Source organism: Tenebrio molitor, chromosome 4 (assembly GCF_963966145.1).
Source record: "Tenebrio molitor chromosome 4, icTenMoli1.1, whole genome shotgun sequence".
NCBI classification, from domain to species: domain Eukaryota; kingdom Metazoa; phylum Arthropoda; class Insecta; order Coleoptera; family Tenebrionidae; genus Tenebrio; species Tenebrio molitor.
Window position 1 is genome coordinate 27248090 of NC_091049.1, and position 20344 is coordinate 27268433.

The following is a 20344-nucleotide window of genomic DNA, read 5'->3' on the forward strand; positions in this document are numbered from 1 at the left end:
CTAGTTTCGGTTCCGGAGATCTCGCGTGAGGGTGCACGTAAATGGGAGTAGTCGCGACGACTGGTGGCGCTTCCACCGTAACCGGGCTCGCTTCTGCTGCCTTGTCGTGAAGATCAGCTTCGAGCAACAAACATGTCGCGTACGCCTCATTTCTATACTCCGCATCTCGCTCGCGTCTCATTCGCCGAATGCGAAATGAAAGGTGCGTTAGACGGGTCTTCAACCGTTTGAAGATCATGTCTTCCGCCGTTCCTTCAAATTCTGTCAAAATCGTGCGTATGCTCTCAAGGGTGTCCTCAATGGCCTGGACCTCGGTGTCGTGATCATACTCTGCGTCATGAAGTGACAGAAAGTATTCGTCCGGTCGACCTAGTTCTTTGGACAGAGCTCTCGCTAACAGTTTCCTCTTATCGTCCTGGTTTCGGCTAGTCGTGATGCCGCGTATACGCAATTCATACGTCAGCTCGTCAGCTAGTAAATGCTTGACCTTGAATTGTTCGTCCATTTTGACGAAGACTCACCGCGATTCCACGGGTCGGTAACGCAATAAAAACGCCGGTCAAAACACTACCAAAAAACAGCGCGCAACACGATAGTCGATTCCGAGAAAAGGTTTTTGTCGTCGAGGGTACAAGATAAGACCGCTACTCAAACAATGAATTCGCCGCTAAATTTCCGCTTCTCATTAACACACAATCAAAAAATTCAACTTTCAATAAACCTTTACCAACTCCCTTTGCTCCGATCGAAAAAAGTGACTGAGCCTCAATGAAGATGAACGATAAACGAAAATTTGTGGTTGCTCCAAAAAATCGAGCCCCACGTTCTGGGCGTCAAAATTTGTGTGACCAAAAGTTGGCCAGTGACAGCTCCGGGCTCCCAGGGGGTTTTTCGGGGCAGAGGGCGTGGGTTCGGATTTTTAAAAAATGGGCGCCAGGCAGCTATTGTCTTGAGCTGGTTGTTGCTTGTCCAGCTGCCGGGACAAGTGCTCAGATCTTACTCGTCGAAGGTAAGTAAAAGCAAACGCTTTCTGATCGTTAAACAAATTTTGGTTTATTCGGTTACTGCAAAATTATCCACAGAACAGTATTTGGTGGTTCGGTACTGGTTCACACGAATGCGATAATGGTTCGCTTGTAACTACTAGATGAAAATTGAAAGATGCGGAACCAGTACTTTTTGGTGGCCTTAATATCTACTTTGGTCGTAACCAGAAAAGCTTTTCTTTCACATGTGACCGAATCTTAAACTAAACATGATATTCTTCGACGAAATAAAAGATGTTTTGATTCCTGATGAGGAACCTCCCGAACTTAGACTTCCTTCTGTTCGAGCTAATTATTAAATGTAAACTTAATGAAACCCAAGGTCAAGATTGGGGTGTCACCTTGACAAAAAATTAAAATTGATCCTGATAGGAAAGTTTAAATCGGTGAAGTTCCGAAACGTTAAATTTGACTGAAATTTCTTTAAGTTGACACTGGAGATTGAATGAAAAGGTTCTTACAAAAAAATTCTAAACATTTGCAAAGTTTCAAAAAAATTTAGTGAACATACAAAAATTATGAAAGCGAGAAGCGAGAAATTCGAGGCGTTCCTAAATTTTGCAATGCCGCGGTAAAAAAATATGGCGACTTAGCTTTATGACGGGTCTGTTGTCTCCTCGAATAGCGTCCTTCTGACTTGCGGTGTGACCTTGGCGATACGGTGCTCAAAATAAACGATCGCCTCTGCGAACGATGTTCTCCAAAATGGTCGCCTCTGCGAACGATCTGGCTACGAATCGCCCTGCGAACGATCTGGCTACGAATCGCCCTGCGAACGATCTGGCTACGAATCGCCCTGCGAACGATCTGGCTACGAATCGCCCTGCGAACGATCTGGCTACGAATCGCCCTGCGAACGATCTGGCTACGAATCGCCCTGCGAACGATCTGGCTACGAATCGCCCTGCGAACGATCTGGCTACGAATCGCCCTGCGAACGACCCCTAACGAATTGTCGTTAGTGTTGTGAAAATCGGAAGATTCGGTAATTACCTTTCAGCGAAAAAGGGGGTTCTTGGCGCTAAATCGAAGTCCTTCCGGCACTCCTTTACTCAAAAATTTTCGGTACTCTAAAGTTGCGATACGGTACTGGATCAATTCATCCAAACGGGATTGACTCTAAACTGGATCGAACCACCCCTAATACATGGTCTTAGTGAAATGAATTCAAAATTGAACGATAATTACCTCTATAGTGCGAGGGGTCACTCGACCACGAACTCTAAAAGGCGCTTCGCTGGCGTCGCTTCGACGGCTCTCGACGAAGTGTCCGACTTCCGCATTTTTAATCTCGGTACCGCAGTCCCATAAATCGCGAAAATCGTCACGCGCGCGATTCTCGACCTTATTCAGTTGTGCTATAAGGCGGGCTGCGCTTGCGTGGTACCGCGCAATCAAAAATGTGCATTTCCGGTGGTACTACACGTGCGCGTGTCATGACAGGTGGACCGTCATGGCGTCGGTTTGTTTACCTCGAAATTATACCGAGCGGGAGAATTCAGATTTTGGACGGTATTGTGTCGGTAAGTCGTGCACGTCTATCCTGATGTTAATTGCCGTAACTCGCAGGTCAAAAAAAGGACAGGAAGAAAGATGGGGTTGAAAAGAAGGAGATGACTTTCCGGCAAGTTACTAAAGAGGAAAAGGGACCCAACATTGCCGTACGGTCACCTATCGCTGAGAAGAGAAGAAGAGAAAGTGAAGAGAAAGAGAAAGTGAAAGTGGGGTTCTGAAAGATAGGTTGCAGCTCGCCAACCTAGAGGCGTGAGGCCACCTCAGCCTGACATTTGCGGGGGTAACATGTGTTCTTCCAGCCCCCCCGTGGTGGCTGGCACAAATGACTCTAAATTGAAACTTTCCGCTTCCGGAATGAGCGACAAAAAAAAAAACTTGAAGGCAGGGTGGGCGCGTCGCGTTGCCAAATGCCGTGCGTTAACTGCTAGTTCCGGGTCTTCGAACTGCGATCTATTAGCCCCGCGAGCATAAGTAGGACCTCGTGGCCTCCTACTCCGGCCAATCGCCATTGTGGCGTTTCGTAACGCTACAACTGTTAAAATCACTGAAACAATAACTTCTACAAAATTAACCCAACAGGGAAATCACGAAAACAGTTTTTACAACAAAGTTCGAAACAAAAGAGGTTATGTTGTTAAGCTTTGCGTGTTTGTGATTGGTTTACTAATTTTAGTTTAATCAGTGATACCAACACGTAATGCATTTAGTATGAATTTTTGCAGGAGTTTACCACAAGGAATTTTAAGTTTTTTCGTCAATTGAAATCTAAATCACAAGTTAAATATCTATTGCGTTGCTGCCATTTTCATTTTCACATTGTGAGAGTTTTTTTTTTGTTACTGAAAGCCGCAGCACAGTTTTTGGTACAAAATCGGGGTCTATGTTATGCAATGCCATGCTATTAAAACTCCTGTCCGTCTTTTTTGACACACGCGATATCTTCCCTTCGTTCCGAGGATTCCCCTGTGTGGTTCGCAGAGCACGTGAAAACCACCCCACAAACTCACAAACGGTACAGAAATACAAGCTGCGACAGTTTGGCGAAGAAAGAAAATAATTTGTACCTACTCTGCAGATAAAAATCGATTTTTTCGAAGATCTTTACTTTACAGTCTCCTCAACATTTTGCTCAAATAAATATATTTGGCAGGGAAAAGAAATAACAGAACCTTTTCAATATATGTATTTTTGTCTCAAACAAGACCTCTGCCAATAGCCACTTCTACAAATTTAATTGACGTTCGCTTATTCATGTTTAAAAATGACAATCAAATGATCTATAATAATTAATTTGTGACAATTCCTTTAACGTAGATTGTTCGTAGCAAAAATGAAACAACAACATTTTTTCGGAACAATTTATTCACTATAATGCTGAACAAAAATTACACAAGTGATCAGATTTTTAAATAGGAAAACAGTTTTTGAAGCAAATAAAAAAATGACATTGTCAAAAAATCTTTTTGTGCTTCGCCCAGTTGCCGCCCTCGACTTCGTCTCGGTTTTCAATCTCTGGCCTTGGCACAAAAAAAAATACTTCTACTCTTAATGACGTAATCTACTATTGCAAATTTCAAAAATGGTGTGCTCGGTGCAAACAATTAAGAAGAAACATGAACAGCTTGTTTTTTATGACAACAGTGGTGTGAGACATGCATTTTAGTACATCCTCTTAAGTTTCTACCTATTTTGTTATTCAAAACATGTTTAAAGTACCTACAACTGACAAGAAATAACAATTTGGAGATATGGCATCACTGGATCTTTACAGATCAAGCAGCCTTTTGTATGTTATAGAAAACCAGAGCGTAACTGCAAGCTGTACGAAACATCTGTAAAAACATCAATTGTGGTGATTAGCGGAGATTTGTTTAACAATACTTTCTTACAGCAATTGCCATTTTATAGTCTAAAACTATTCCAGCAAAATTGATCGCAAATGGTTTTAAGCAATTGGTCATGAAAATGTGTAAAACCGTCTTGTTCCTCTTATTCCAGTTGTACCAGGAACACTTCGCCAAAGTGTCAAAATTGCAACTACTCTGAAAATATTTTAATTAAAGTTGTCAAAGAGAATTTTGATTCTAGCCACCTCATCGATTAGCATCTGACCAGCCTCGCAGAAAGTGGCAACAACAACAACGTTAAACATAACCGCGGAACATAACCGAATCTTCAAAATGTTGCTGGTGTCCGCATAAATCTGAAACATTAACAATCATCCTGATCTGTTGTCTAGTTCTCTAATTAAATGAAACGCACATAATAAGACATGAAGTACAACGCAGAAATGCAACTTAGAATACCTAGAAGCAAAAAAAATGGCATCACACATCTAACAATGTCCAGTAGTTCTCTTGATAACCTACAAATATAATTCTTGCAAAGATATATCTAGAATTCATGTTGTCACTCTACCTTGTTATCTCAACATGATGGTCGATACAAAAACACAACTTTTTGAATGTTTCGTTCTCGTGTCGGACACGTTGTTCAAACGTCAATTCCTCAAGAACGGTCTTGTCATCACAAATTTGTAAAATATGTTGATTGATCAAGAACATTTGCAAGTAAAATTGCAATATGGTGTAAAACAAGCAGCCACACTGACGAATTGATGAGTAAATAAAGAAAGGTGCAAAAGAAAATGTTACATGGTACAAAACATTTGAACTTGACCCGAAATATCGGTCAAAAACGTATTCAGCGATGAACCATTCTCTATGACTGCCAAAAACTGGTAACAAGACAATGCTCAAAGTGGCTGAAATTGCGTAAATAAGATAGGTGAAGCGATTAATTTGTGAAGCATTCTTCAAAATCAAAAGACGTGCTTGAGGGCCAGCGCTGTCGATGGACCAAAACAGACGTTTCCGTTCGCTGGCTAAATAATGAGTCCTTTTTTCGAGGACTATGGAGATAGCCATCGATATCACCATCTGTAGTTGCAATTGTACAAACCGAAAAATGCAGATTCATATTTTTTACTTACGTAGATGAAAACGATAGATGACGGTGAATATCGTATAACCAAATCTTTGCTGAAATTCTCTGAAAAATAATGGAAAAAGAGCAACATACCACAGCAACTAACTAACATCAAAGTAGCGTTTACAATCTTTGTAAACTTGTGGTAGCCAAAGTCGACAAATACTTTTCTCAACACCCCGAAAGGATCGTCGGACTCTGAAAATTAGTAATCTCTGATGAATAAATTTGTTGCTTCAAAAAACTAACCGTTAAAAGAAGTTACTTGAGTCATCGTCAGCAAAATACAACCGTATCAAGATAAACGATTTCTACGTGGTCTGAAAAATTGCAAATTTAATAAATATTTTTCCCAGGTAGCGAAAAGATTCTGATATTTCAGACTTACAAGGACAATTAAATAGTTTTCATAAATTGCTTACCTACTGCATAAATGCAAACTTCTTTCCAGCGTTTTCCTTTTTTATTGTCTAGAAACGGCCGCTTTTGATCTATGTACAACTACAATGCTCAAGGTAACTATTTGATTCTCCATTAGTGTCATTACTAATTAAAACAATTTAGAAGATTGTGATGCTGTTAATCCAGAATGACAATGGTAAGTTTACCTTTCCAACCAAATAAAGAAATACTACTATTGATATAAAACGAACCAGCGAACTGACCCCACGGAAACAAAATTATTTAGTGATTTTCTTAACGAGGAAAACTGAATCGAACACTGTAAATATTCCTTTTGAAGTATTTAGTGACCAATATACTCGTAGGTCATCCGGGTACATCGATTAGAAAGAAAAACATAAAGAAGCTTTTTTCCAACATCGATTATGAAAATGACACTTTCATCACTCAATTTAGTGAGGAAAGTCGGCGTTTGTATTACTAGTGAGGAAAATGGAGAAAGTAAACTCACCAGTGAGGACAATTTATTTAACAATCTACTACATTAAAAATCTACTACTTAATTATTAATATAAAAAATAAATAAATGGTTAGATGTTCTGCCTTCCAAAAGCTAATTTAATCATAGCCTCGAGGAGACCTTGCTATTTATTTTTTAAATGAAAGTGACAAAAGTCAAAAATGGAGATGGTCAGGTGCTGGTTGAGCCGACAGGGACGCTATTCTGGCGACCGCTCGACGTACTATTATTCCGGCGCGCTAGAAAATATTTTTTTCTCAACTTTTTCGACAGTTTAGGATATTGAATTGTAATCTATCCGATAGTTTAAAAAATCTTCCAACTTTGTTCCAAAAATGGTTTGCATATTTTCATCAGAACAAAAGTTAACAGGGGATATAAGTTTTACCATGCAATTCCCTATGGTGACAGATAAAAAAAATGCACTGTAGTGCGTTCACAATCAACAATTCAACGCCTATTTCAACGCTAAATTTAAAAAAAAACACTTATATGAACTGCTTGCTAAAAGCGATAGATTTTTATTTTGCGTGAATAAGTAGCAGATTTGTGTCTTTTAAACTTTTTTGTTCGACACTGTCATCAGCATTTGACAATTTTCTCCTATGTGAATGGAGTTTGATAAATGTCACAACTTGTCAAAACGAAACGTCAAGCTAATTTAAAAGATTTTAAACGATTTGGAGCCTTTAAGGAGCTCGTCGAGCAAAAAAAACGTTGTATTCGAACGAGTCGTGTGTAAATGGGGCCTTTTTTACACACAAACTCGTTAAATAAACTATAGTATAGCAGAAAGTCTTAATTAAACCCCAAAAACAAACAATAGCGCAAGTGTTCAAATTGCTCTCCGTCAACCATTTGGCACTGATCGATACGAGTGTAAACACTTTGTACACTTCGCTCAAGGACTTCAGGAGTAATGTGCTCAGCGCGAATTCTTTGCCGTATATCGTCTAAATTATTTGGCCTATTAAAATAAACCTTTGACTTTAAGTAACCCCACCGAAAAAAATTTAAGGGTGTCAAGTCTGGGGAACGCGGCCACTCAATTGCTCCTCGACGTCCTATCCACCTTGCAAGAAATGTGGCGTCAAGATATTGACGAACGTTGATTCCAAAGTGAGAAGGCCCCATCTTGTTGAAACCAAATATCCTGATGGGGTACATCTGCTTCGTGATCATTTGGAAACATTGCTGTCAGAGCTGGCACTAAATCAAACCGCAAAAAGTCCTAATAACTTGGTGCTGTAAGGATTTCTTCAAAAAAGTAAGCCCCTATAAAAGCCGTGCGATTATTTCAACCTAAATATTTAATTTCCCTTGGAAAAAGGAAAGGATACATCTTTCATTTCCCCCTGAGGGTGGGCGGGCTGCTGAGACTTTCCAGAGCCTTTTCAGCCACACTGACGGGAAGATTCGGATGGGTGCGGAAGGAAGTACTGAGGGGTTAATACTGACCCAGCATTCGCCTTATCTGTGATGTGAGACCTGTGCTCATACCACGATGTGATGGTGTGGGAAAAAATCCGCGAAAAAACCCACCCAGGTCAGGCGGCGGGGTTAGAACCCGGGACCTCCCGAGTGCAAAGTGGCGCGCTAGGCGCTTGGCCGCGATGCTCGGTAATTTCATTGGCGTTGACTGTGAGAGTCTTGAGTCCATTGAGGATTTTGTCTTGACCAACATCTCCAACTGTGACGATGTACTGTCCCATTCTGGCAAAAAGTGGTTTCGTCAGAAAATAGGATATTATTTAAAAAATTGGGGTCTTGATCGCAGCGTAACATTAGTTCTTCGCAAAACTGCACGCGGCGGTCTGGATCATCCTCGTTCAATTCGTGAGTCAATTGAATTTTGTAAGAATGATATTTCTCTTTCTTGAACAACTTCACGACAAAAGAGTGGTCCACGTTGTTATTTAGGGCTAGTTGCCTTATAGAATGGAGAGGATTTTCTTCAGCTGCAACTAACACATCTAATCTGGTTTCTAGGTTTAATCGTGGGCAACCAATTTACTTACTGTGGATCTTGCAATAGGATGTTCTTGGTTGAATAATTTACATGTTTCCTCATGTGTTCTTAGCTTATCACCATATCCAACCATTATTAAAATTTCTATTGTCTCCCCTTCGCTTTTAAAAAACTTACTAAATGGCTCTTTCACACTCTCAATAAAATACTCAAGTGCTGTTTTAAAAAAGTCAGATTTATTAGTTTTTGTTTTATCCGTCAAAAGTGAAACAAACGTGATAACGATAATTTGCAAAAACAAGTTTAAATTTAATGTCATCGGAAACCGACTTATTGCGGAATCAGGCGATTCAAAATCAAAGAAATTCCTTTTCGAGAGGATTTCCCTTGCCATTCAACGTGGAAACGCTGCAAGCATTCGGGGCACTTTTCCAGATTCCGCAAATTTTATCGGAAATTTTTGTATTATAAAACAAAAATGTTTATGTAATTATGTTATTAATATGTTGTACTCCTTAGTTTAAATTTTGAAGTGTGTTATTTTCTCAAAAAAGCTGTCTAAGTCTAGTTAGACCATCATTCTATAAAAAGCAGCAAAAAATTGGGGTTGTCATTGAAAAAAAAAACAATGATGATGTTATTGTGTCATAAGTAAAATTTTTATCTCATAAGGTGGCTAATTAAAAAATAAAATTGACCTGTCTGAGCGTTTTGCTTGAAAACATTAAATAACGCAATTATAAATTTTGTTCCTTACTTTATCACCACATTGTATACAGGGTGTAACAGAAAAAAGTGTATTTATTTTAACTGGTAGTAGGACTTATAACTTATAACTGCTGTCCGCTAATATGTTGGAACTTTAAATCTTTATAAAGTTCGTCGAGCCTTTTTCTCTTTTTTCATCAGATTCCACATAATTCTTATTGCATCACTACACAGAATTAAAGCTAATGGTTTTTCGTTATCACTCTTATCACATACAGGTCGCTAAAAAGTATCGATACAGCTAAATATTTTCAAAGCGGTTTAGCAGAGCTCGTTGAAATTTGGCACACAGCTAGAAGTGTTTAAATTCTATAGGCTGATATTTTTTTCAATTTTATAACATCTTTTATTTTGAAGATACAAAGCCAACTTGATTTTTTTTAAATGGCACGAGAGGTCAAATTTAACACCGTTAAAAAGAATATTTTTTTGTGAATCCAGTGATGTAGCACATGCATATCTTAATTTACTCGAAACTTTATAAAAAAATTATCGAATTAATAAAATTTGAATTTGACCTTTGGAATGTTTTTTTAGCCATTGTTAATTCTTTGCCGCCTGCACTTTGGCCAAAAAATTAATAAAAATAAATAATAAGTGTAGAAGTAAGACATTTAACTGAAACAGATACATTTTAATAAAAAAGATAAAAAGTTTAAACCCGAAATACATAATTTTTAAGCAAAAAAAAAATTTCAAAATGGCGGCGATGTGGCCATGTGTTACTTCACTGAATTCACAAAAAATACTCTTTTCAAAAATATTACATTTAAATTCCCCGTGCCATTTAAAAAAAACCAAGTTAGCTTTGCATCTTCAAAATAAATGACGTTAGAAAATTGAAAAAACTATCAGATGATAAAATTTAAACAGTTCTACCTGTGTGCCAAATTTCAATGCGTTCTGCTAAACCGTTCTGAAAATATTTAGCTGAATCCATACTTTTTAGCGACCCTGTATAATGTAGCTGTAATGACACGCAACCTCGGAACTATCGAACTGAACTGAGACGATTATAAAAAAAATCACTTAAAAACATAACGCACTGAAAAATACAAAACTCTTCATCCAGCCAGTAGTTATCCTATGCCTATGATGTTGTTTACAGAATTACAGCTGTGACTCTAAATGAAGTTTCAGTACAGGTATTTTCAATAATTGTTATAAACTGTTGTTGGAATTATTTATTCTTCGAGTATTAATGAAATAGCAAATGTTATAAAGTGTAGACACTCGTCTCTGTGTCTATAAAAAAGCGCGCAATCTATCATCAGTGGACAGAGTATAGCTGTTCGTTGTGTGCTCGGTTCGTCGGCTGTTCGTGGCACCAATTTTGCGACGAGCATTACATTACATGTTACATTACATGCTCGGTTCGCCTAGTCTGTACGCGCCTTTACGTCACCATCACTTACGTCACTTTGCGCATGCGTATTATAGTCTAATTCCTGAGAAAAGAGACTCCCATTGAATCGTTTATCTGCTAGGTGGTATGAAATTTTCCGGGCCTCTCGGTGAGCATCGTGGACTGTCGTTCTACAATTTTGGCTGCATGCATTGAGCTACACCATATTTTTTAACGCGCGCCTTTTAACCAATAGGAAATCATCCCCCAAAAATGACGTAAAGATCACGCCAGTTTATTACTCCAGCGGGCCGTCGCGACGCGGCGCCTTCGCGCCAAGTAATATAATTCAGTAACAGTTTGAATAATAATTTGTTCTATGCTGGTCACCTTTGTGTCATTTTCCGTGGTTATTTTGATTTGGTTAAGTGCACATTTTTTATTTTTGGTAAGGTAACATAGGTAGATCAACCATCAAACATAAATCCCCAATTTGATTTAGTTAGGTATGTCGTTGTTAAATGTTCCAAAATATGCGCCTCACGCTTGGCCTCACCTCACCCAGAGGTCACGAGCCGTCACTGCGTTTTACACTAAATATTTGTGTGGTGTGAACATGATGTGATAATGTCAGAATTGTCAAAACTTGACCATGGTAGTAAAACAATGATTTTAATGTATTTATCAATATTAATAACGGAAATCAATATTTGAATTAGGAGAAACTAAAAAGGTCTGTCTGATTCTGTGATCACGTCTGTTGAAAAGTGGGGTTATATCCAGGTACAGATTATTTAACGTAAAAAATTCGAAATCACCTCATGCAATTCTCGATATTAATGAAGAACGAAGGAAATGGTCATTTGGCAATAAGACATAATTTTCAATTAACATTGATTTTGATTAATACAAATATTTTCAGATAAAAACTAATCAGACAGAAAGTTCAAAAAAATGATTTACAGGGGATGAAAAGGCAGAAGGTATCAAACTACAACACTTACTAGCCAAAATGTAGGTACAACAAAAAACCACAAATAGAGTTAACTTTATTGGTGATGTTCGTCTTTGTGAGTTGTTTTCCCGTTGGCTTCAATAAATGTCTCGAAACAAGTCAATATTAACCGTTTGGTTCCAACCTTGGCAAGACGACGTGGCATTTTCTTTTTGAATTCTAAAATTTTGTACCAAAACTCAATTTTATACAGGGTGATTTACGAGGAATAATGAGCCCGATGGAATAGAAAATGCAACCCGCAATTCATCAGGAGAAAAACCCGGACATTTACCGCTTCGATGTCCGGCTTTTTGTTCCAATGTATTGTGGGTTGCATTTTCTATTCCATCGGGCTCATTATTCCTCGTAAATCACCCTGTAGATATGCGCACAGTGTACGTCGAAAAACGTTTGCGCAAATCGTTCTCCGTTCTGTCTTCTGTGAGCGTGACGTTTCTGTCAAAATGGCGCCTCCGAGAGTTGCCAACTGCGACTGGATTTAGTGTTATCTAAAATTCCCTATCAATAACCTAGCAACTGAAAAGTTACTAGGGAGTGGTTACAATCAAATGAATAGATTATATTTGTCAGTTAAATGTCAGTTGTGGCCAAGATTCCGTGTCCGGAATAGTACATACATGTTTGCAAATTTCAAGAATAGGGCGATAGTGACATAGTTCGTCTTTAAAGACAATAATGTCATTGTGAAAATGTTTTAAGAAATGTTTATCACGTTAGATATAAAGATAAAAGAAATTTAGTGTGACACATGCACTTTGACACATTTAACAAAGAATGCTCCATTGAAGTATCCGTTTTTGATTGCATTAACACATGTCTATCTATTTTGTTATTCAGATATTCAAAACATGTTTAAAGCACAACCAACCAGGAGTAATAATTTGGTAATACGACATAACTGGATCTTTCAAGTTCGAGCGGCTTTTTGAAAGTTGTAGAAAACCAGAGCGTAACTACAAGCTGTACGAAACATCTGTAAAATATAAATTGTATAAATTAGCGTATATTTGCTTATACGAGGAAATTTTTATGTAATCTACCTAGCCATGAAAGAAAGCACGTAGAAAAAAATCTACATAACTACGTCCACAAAATAAGCATCAACAGTTGTAGCTCATTATTATTGGTAGTAAATTTTATGCCCCTAGATTTTTTTCAACATTTTTGAACCAAAAGAAGTCTCAGGGTGCTAAGTCGGGGCTATAAGGTGGATGACACAGCTCAGTAAATCCACATTTCGGAATTACAGCCTGAACATTGTGTATAATCCTAGAAATTCTACCTGAAAGGGCCGTTACCTCCCCCCTTGCACCGGGTCAAACATTGGTCCTTCGAGCCGGATCTAGTGCGAACAAGTAGTACAATTCACGAAATCAAACCGCGAGTTCTATCGATAAACGTGGTACGAAACTCCAAGAAGAATCGCCACTTCGAGGAACTCCATTCAACCCAGGATTCAAAGGTTCAACTTCCGACAACGTCTAAGGCAGGCGCTCTAAACTTTCCGAGGCCCATCACGTCGTCAGGTTAGTGTCTCTCTTGATTCCTACCAAATCTACATTAACGTTCAATTAATTCAATACACGCTTCGATTTGCACTGAGATCATATTATTCAAAACAATTCAAAAACATTCGACCTCACCGGGTCAAACACATTGCGTTCTTTACGGACCTTGCAATGGAGAAGCAGATCCTTTTGGCGCCACGATAAAGACAGTTTCAATATCAGTGATTGTAGTGCCTTTGACTACATTCAATAAGCAAAATTCCTTCCTCGTCCCACAAAATGGTTGCCATGATTGTTCCGACCGACGACTCTGTTGGGAGGAGGCGAACTTTTATGAACCAATGCGTCGATTCTTGTTTGGTAAGAGAGTTCCAATGATACACAAAATTCTCATCCCCGGTAACAATTTGTGAAAAAAGCTATCAACAGCTTGTAAAGCTATCAAATCTTTTTGAGAAATTTTTTTCCTGACAAGTTTTTGCTCTCGCGTAAGAAGCCTTGGAATCCAACATGCAGACATTTTCTTCATGCCCAAATAATCGTGCAAAACTTTCCAAACTGTTGTTTCGAGTACTCCAATTACCCTGGCAATGAAAACCAACTTCATTGATATTGGATCATCCTGTATAGAGCGCCGTCCCAGCGAAACTACTTGAACCAAAATTTCATTTTGAATAGAGATGGGGTTTCATTCCCATACACGGTGATCATTCATGACTTATGGCCCATTACCCTCCTTTTTGCAGAGAACTTTTCAGGCACAGTATATTTGTTGAAACTTATCTAATCAGATTCAAAATGCCACAGCTAATTAGAATAACAATTTTTATTTTGACAATTCATTTTCGTGGCTAGGTAGAGTACATAAAAATTCGTCCTCGTAAATACTTTCTTACAGCAATTGCCAGTTTGTAGTCTAAAACTATTCCAGCAAAAGTGATCGCAAATGGTTTTAAGCAATTCGTCATGAAAATGTGTAAAACCGTCTTGTTTCTCTTGTTCCAGTTGTACCAGGAACATTTCGTCAACGTGTCAAAAATGCAACTACTCTGAAAATATTTCAATTAATGTTGATAAAGAAAAGTTCTATTTTCTAAATACCTCATTGATTAGCATCTGACCAGCCTGAGAGAAAGTGGCAACAACAACAACGTTAAACATAACCGCGAAACATAATCGAATTTTCAAAATGTTGCTCGCGTTCGCAAAAATCTGAAACATTAACAATCATTCTGGTCTGTTGCCTACTTTTCTAATTAAATGAAACGCACATAAGATACGAAGTACAACGCAGAAATACAAATTAGGACACCTAGAAGCAAAAAAAATGCGATCACAGATCTCACCATTTCCACTAGTTCCTTCGTTACCCTACAAATATGATTTTTGCAAAAACATAACTATCTAGAATTTGTGTTGTCACTCTACCTTGTTATTACAACATGATGGTCGATGCACAAACACAACTTTTTGAATGTTTCGTTCTCGTGTCGGACACGTTGTTCAAACGTCAATTTCTCAAGAACAGTCTTGTCATCGCAAATTTGCAAAATGCGTTGGTTGACCAAAAACATTTGCAAGTATAACTCCAATATCCTGTAAAACAAGCTGCCACAGTGACGAACTGATGTGTAAATAAAAAAACATGTAAAAGAAAATGTTATATGGTATAAAATCTTCGAAATTGACCCGAAATATCGGTCAAAAACGTATTCAACAATTATCCATTCTCTGTGATTGCCAAAAACCGGTAACATCACAATGCTCCAAGCGGCTGAAATTCCGTAAATAAGATAGATGAAGCGATTAATTTGTGAAGCATTCTTCAAAATCAAAAGACGTGCTTGAGAGCCGGCGCTGTCGACGGACCAAAACAGACGTTTCTGTTGGCTGGCTAAATAACGAGACCTTTTTTCGAGACCCATGGGGATGATCATCGCTATCATCATCTGTGGTTGGAATTGTACAACTTGAAAAATGCAATGAAGCAGATTCATATTTCTTACTTACGTAGATGGAAACGATCAATGACGGTGAATATCTTATAACCAAATCTTTGTTGTAATTCTCTATTAAATAATGGAAACAGAGCAACATTATACAGCAACTAGCCAAGCTCAAACAAGCGTTTAAAATCTTTGTAAACTTGTGGTAGCCAAAGTCGATGGATACTTTTCTCAACCCCCCAAAAGGATCATCGGACTCTGAAAATTAGTATTCCCTGACGAATAAATCAGTCACTTCAAAAAACTAACCGTTAAAAGAAGTTACTTGAGTCATCTTCTGATATTTCAGACAAGGATAAATATTTTTAATAAAAAAAAACTACACAATTTTTCCAGTTTAACAAAGGAACTCCTTATTGCATTAATACAAACTCCTTTCCAGCGTTCTCCTTTTCTACTGTCTCGAAACGGCTGTTTTTGGAAGTTATTGATCAACGTACAACTATGTATAATGCTAATGGTACTTTTATTACGAAATATTTACTAATAATTAATTGGGGTGATTTATCACATAAAGAAATTCTTACAGCACACTACTATTGATATAAAACGAACCAGCGAACTAACCCCACGTAAACAGTTTCCAAAAATGTATTAGACATAGAAAATGATTTAATAATTTTTATCTTCGACCACCCTATTTTGTACAAATAACGTAGATGAGCGTTTATGACCGCTGCCCCTGCAGGCTCTTTAGGGATGGTACCAAAAAATATCCGGAAGTTCTCATTGTATCACGTGTTCATTTAAATTTCCGGTCAAAGTTTGCGTTGAAGGGTCGATTGTGAACGTACTACGGATTACGGATCAGCTGTTTAAATCTTATGTTTTTACACGAGTGGTGCATTTACAATCGACTTTTCAACATTGAGCGGAAATTTAAATGAACACCCGATACAATATTTTCACTTCCACTTAAGCTGGGAATCAGTCAAGACGCTCCTCGTAGTTGTCATAAATAAAACACATATAAAACACTTGTTGTCTTAATAGCTATTAATAACAGGCGGCTAATCGTAACAACATAAAGCGTATCGATAAATACAATTTTCTTAATGACGAGAACTGAATCGAACACTGTAATTATTCTCTTTGTATTTAGTATTTAGTGACCAATATAGGTCATCAGTTAAGTTCGGATTCTATGTAAATTGCATATTTGTTTCTACAGGGTGTCTCAAAATTCACGAATTCCGATTTCAGAGCGTTGTAGGGGATCACTTTAGTAGTCCAAATATGGAAATTAAAAAAAAATCGGGACTCCCCTCACAAAGATACATTGGTCTGAAGGTGCACTCTTTGAAGTGCGTTGTCTTAAATACAGGCTGAAAAGTGTTTATTGTTTTTTATGGTGTAAATGATTGTGAAAAATAATAACGTAAAACAATTTTTTGAAGAATTGCCTTACTTTGGAGTAAAAAAAATCTTAAATTTTTGTATTTTTTCTTAAAAATGGAACGGCAACGTAGCTAAAATAGTATTTTGTCACTGTGGATATGAAGCCTGCTATGTATTGGACAAGATTAAAGTGCTTATATCTTCTTCAGGAAGAGCGAATTCATTTTTCTAAGTATTTTTCGAGTTCCACTGGGTCCTTCCCCACCACGCTATGAATTCGGAATTCGCGAATTTTGAGACACCCTGTATGACGTATATAGACAAAACTTTGGATTATTAACAAATTTTGAATGAAATTACGTCATAAAAATGCATATTTTAAGCACCTTGAATATATTTGGGGAAAAATACATATTAATGCATATTTCTGCAGTTTTCCAGATATTATATTTTTTTAAATTTTTGTGTATTTTTGTAGAATTGGACTCAAACTGCATAAAAGACGCAAAAAAAAGAAATTTTTTGCATATAATGAAAATGGCACTTTTTTACACGAAAAATCGTAGTAAAAGTCGTACTTTTTTGCATCATTTTATTCCATATCCTTGGAGATGATTGTCAAAGCATACCTATTTTTTTTGTAATTTTTCATAAATCCTTTTGGACCAAATTTCTCAACTTACATCGATATACAAAAAAATAGTGTGTACAACACGTTATGAAAGTCCCTTTTTAACTTCTTTTCTTGATTAACTCGTTAATCAATCTGCAAATTCGTGAAAAAACTAGTTGTACAAATAACTATTTCTAACCCTATATTACCAAAAAATTTAGGATATACAGGGCGATGAAAAAAAAGTGCCCGTGCTAACCTGCACGTTATAAATTATTTTTAACTAAACACGAATTCGAAATCCAAAATTAAATTTGTCCACTCTTCGCCAAGATATAAGATTTCCTTTTTAGACAATAGAAATCTATATGATTAACCATTTACTAATAATTTTATTGTTGAAGTCTAGATTTTGGTCGAGTTGATAATGTTCTTAAGTAAAAAATGCAAAAAGTCTATCGCAACTAACGTTATTAAAGATGTTAGGGTACCATTTCTTGGGTCCAAAGAAAATTCGTCAATATTACAACATTGCAAAGCTCCTAAGATACAGAAACATGTAATTTTTGAAAACGATAGCAACAATAATTCAATTTTTAATGTTAATGGTTTTGTCAAATTTAACCTGTCAATTTTCCAAAAAGTCTGAAAAAATGGCATACAATTTTAACGAACACATAAGTACATGTCTACATACATGTTACTCTGCTTGGGTGCATAAAATGATAACGCATCTGAAGCAGCAAGAGACTATGCAAGACTGTACCCTCAACGACGTCATCCAGATGCTAAGGTAATAAGAAGATTGATGCAGCGATTAAGAGAAAACGGCCAAATAATGCCTCTTTATGTAAATCGTGGAAGACCTCGTGAAGTTCGAACACCAGTTTTGGAGGAAGCTATTTTGGAAGCAATTGAAAATGCGCCAGGACGAAGTATACGAGGATTGGCGCGAGAGTTTCACGTAGACTATCTATCGCACGGTACAAGGTATCCTGGCTGACGAACATTATCGTCCTTATCACTATGTTAAAGTGCAAGCTCTTCGTCCAGGTGATTATCCCCTCAGAGTAGAATTTTGTGAATGGCTACTTGGACGTCACAGAATCGATCCTAGGTTTATTCAAAACATTTAACATAATAATCATAATCCTTTCGCTGTGCATCCTCGTGCACATCAGCACCGCTTCGGAATTAATTTGTGGGCTGGGGTCATTGATAATAACCTCGTAGGACCTTTTACGCTACCTGCCAGAGTGAATGCAGAAAATTTTCTACAATTTTTACAAAATGACTTTCAAGTTTTGCTTGAAGATTTGCCCCTTGCAATTTTGAGGCAAATGTGGCTACAAATGGATGGTGCCCCTCCACATTTTGGGTAGGATAGTACGGGATTGATGTGACGAGACTTATCCAAATAGATGGATTGGTAGAGGTAGCGCGATTGCTTGCCCCTCCCCCCCCCGGTCATGCTGCTAACTTAGAGGAATTAACAGAAAGAATCAACGCAGCAGTTAATACCATAAATGTTCGAAGAACAGCATTGTGCATTGAAGTTGGTGGGAGAAATTTCGAACAGCTATTATAAGATTTAATTGAAACATTTACCTTTTTGTTCAATTTATTGTAAATTAAAATTTTGTTTCATATCCACATGACAGCTTTATTTTTATGCAGGTGACAGAATCTGTCATCAGCATTGATTTCTTAGATACGGCGAAGTACGTGAATATAATATTTTTTAGAAAAAAAAGTGCAATATTGCCAATTTGTACTGTTAGGAAAGCTGTTTAATTTTTAAAAGAATGTTTTTAGACCCTTTTTGTGTTGATTTTCACAATACTTCGACAGAAAAGGACATTTAAGTTTCAGTCGTGGGCACTTTTTTTTCATCACCCTGTATTTCAGGGATTTTTTTCAATAATTATACAACAATATTTTAAAGTTAGACTCTACTCAAGAAATGTTTCTAACAGATTGGGTTAATTTAGTTAAGCAGCTTTATGAAAAGTTTTCCATTATTAATGGGTCTGCAGAAAGCATAGTTTTCGAAAAAATAAAATGTCTTCGATAAAAACAACGCCTTTAAAACACTTTGTAAAGTTGTAAAAACGGAGAAACAATACCCGCAGATTTAGATCCTCATATTATTACAAACTTAAAATATGTTTTCAATTTTAAAGCATGTGCTTTCAGATAGGAGTCTTTTAAAATTGATAATTTGGAAAAGCATTTGATGATAAACTTTTTTTTCAATTCCACAAAGGGATCATGAAACTCTGGAATTTATCATAACTAGATGTTGTGAAAAACTTACCATCGAATGGATTTACTCGATTCATCTTTCTGATTCAGTAAAGTACAACGAACATTCGGACATCAAATAATATTTTTCCCAAATAGCGAAATAATTGTCTAATTAGGAAATTTGAAACGTCGAACCATTTGAGTTTTGTCGTAGACAGCTTACCACTGAAGCGAGTCCATGATTCTCCTTTCTACTTCAGGAAAGAACTAATTAATATTGTAACATCAACAGACATTTTTTTTATTTTATCTCTTTATCTCAAATGACTGCATTTGACTGATATCAACGTATCAATAGCAATATAATGATGATGATGATAATAATAATCTTCACCGATGGTAGTAAATTCTCGTACATGCATGCACCGCTTTCTTAAAATAATAATAAAATTATTTATTATGTATTCCAATCGATTGGACAAAATACTAATTATTCCAGCTAATAGTCTGGCTAATGTGTGTACAACGGACAAATCAATGGATAGGCTCTAAAATATTAATTTTTCCTTATATCATTCTTTTTATCAGATCAACACTTTCCAACAGCTCAATTTTTGATTAGAGCTGAAGATTTAATTGTTTTTTGACAACAGTTTACTTTAATTCTGAAACACTATTTATTACATAATTCTTTCAACCACCCCCAAGAGTAAGCGAGTTACTAGGAGTGTCATAGAAAAGGTGAACGTTTGGTTTAGTAAAAATTTGTCAAATCTTAATTCTTTCAATTTAGAAATTTATGATTGTAATGATCCATGATGGCAAATTTCTTTCTTACATTATTTGAGTTTTTATTTTTTTAATTTACATAAAGTTGGTAAAAGGTCTGATACTCGTACATAAATGTGTGAACAATTTTTAAAACAGGAAAACAATTTTTGAAACAAAAGAAGAAATGTCAAACTGTTGGTAACAATTTTAATATACAGGGTTATTATAAATGATTGTCCCATCCCAGTTGGCGTTGAAAACCTACACAAATTTTGGATGTGCCGCCAGCC

At 36.9% G+C, this 20344-nt stretch overlaps 1 protein-coding gene and 1 long non-coding RNA gene across 2 annotated transcripts; both read right to left on the bottom strand.

The window, feature by feature from the left end:
- Positions 1-6458: 6458 nt before the first annotated feature.
- On the bottom strand, positions 6459-8960 carry LOC138130035 (uncharacterized). The gene is made up of 2 exons (XR_011159465.1): positions 8490-8960; positions 6459-8435 (listed from the first exon to the last, which is right to left on the bottom strand). It is a non-coding gene; the product is annotated as an uncharacterized lncRNA (long non-coding RNA).
- Positions 8961-10092: 1132 nt separating this feature from the next.
- On the bottom strand, positions 10093-20107 carry LOC138129621 (odorant receptor 22a-like). Its single transcript, XM_069045919.1, has 7 exons — positions 19354-20107; positions 15090-15283; positions 14508-15028; positions 14351-14450; positions 14181-14291; positions 13976-14128; positions 10093-12544 (listed from the first exon to the last, which is right to left on the bottom strand). The coding sequence occupies exons 1-7, from the start codon at positions 19376-19378 to the stop codon at positions 12479-12481; spliced, it is 1170 nt and encodes a 389-aa protein (XP_068902020.1). The 5' UTR covers positions 19379-20107; the 3' UTR covers positions 10093-12478.
- Positions 20108-20344: the final 237 nt, after the last annotated feature.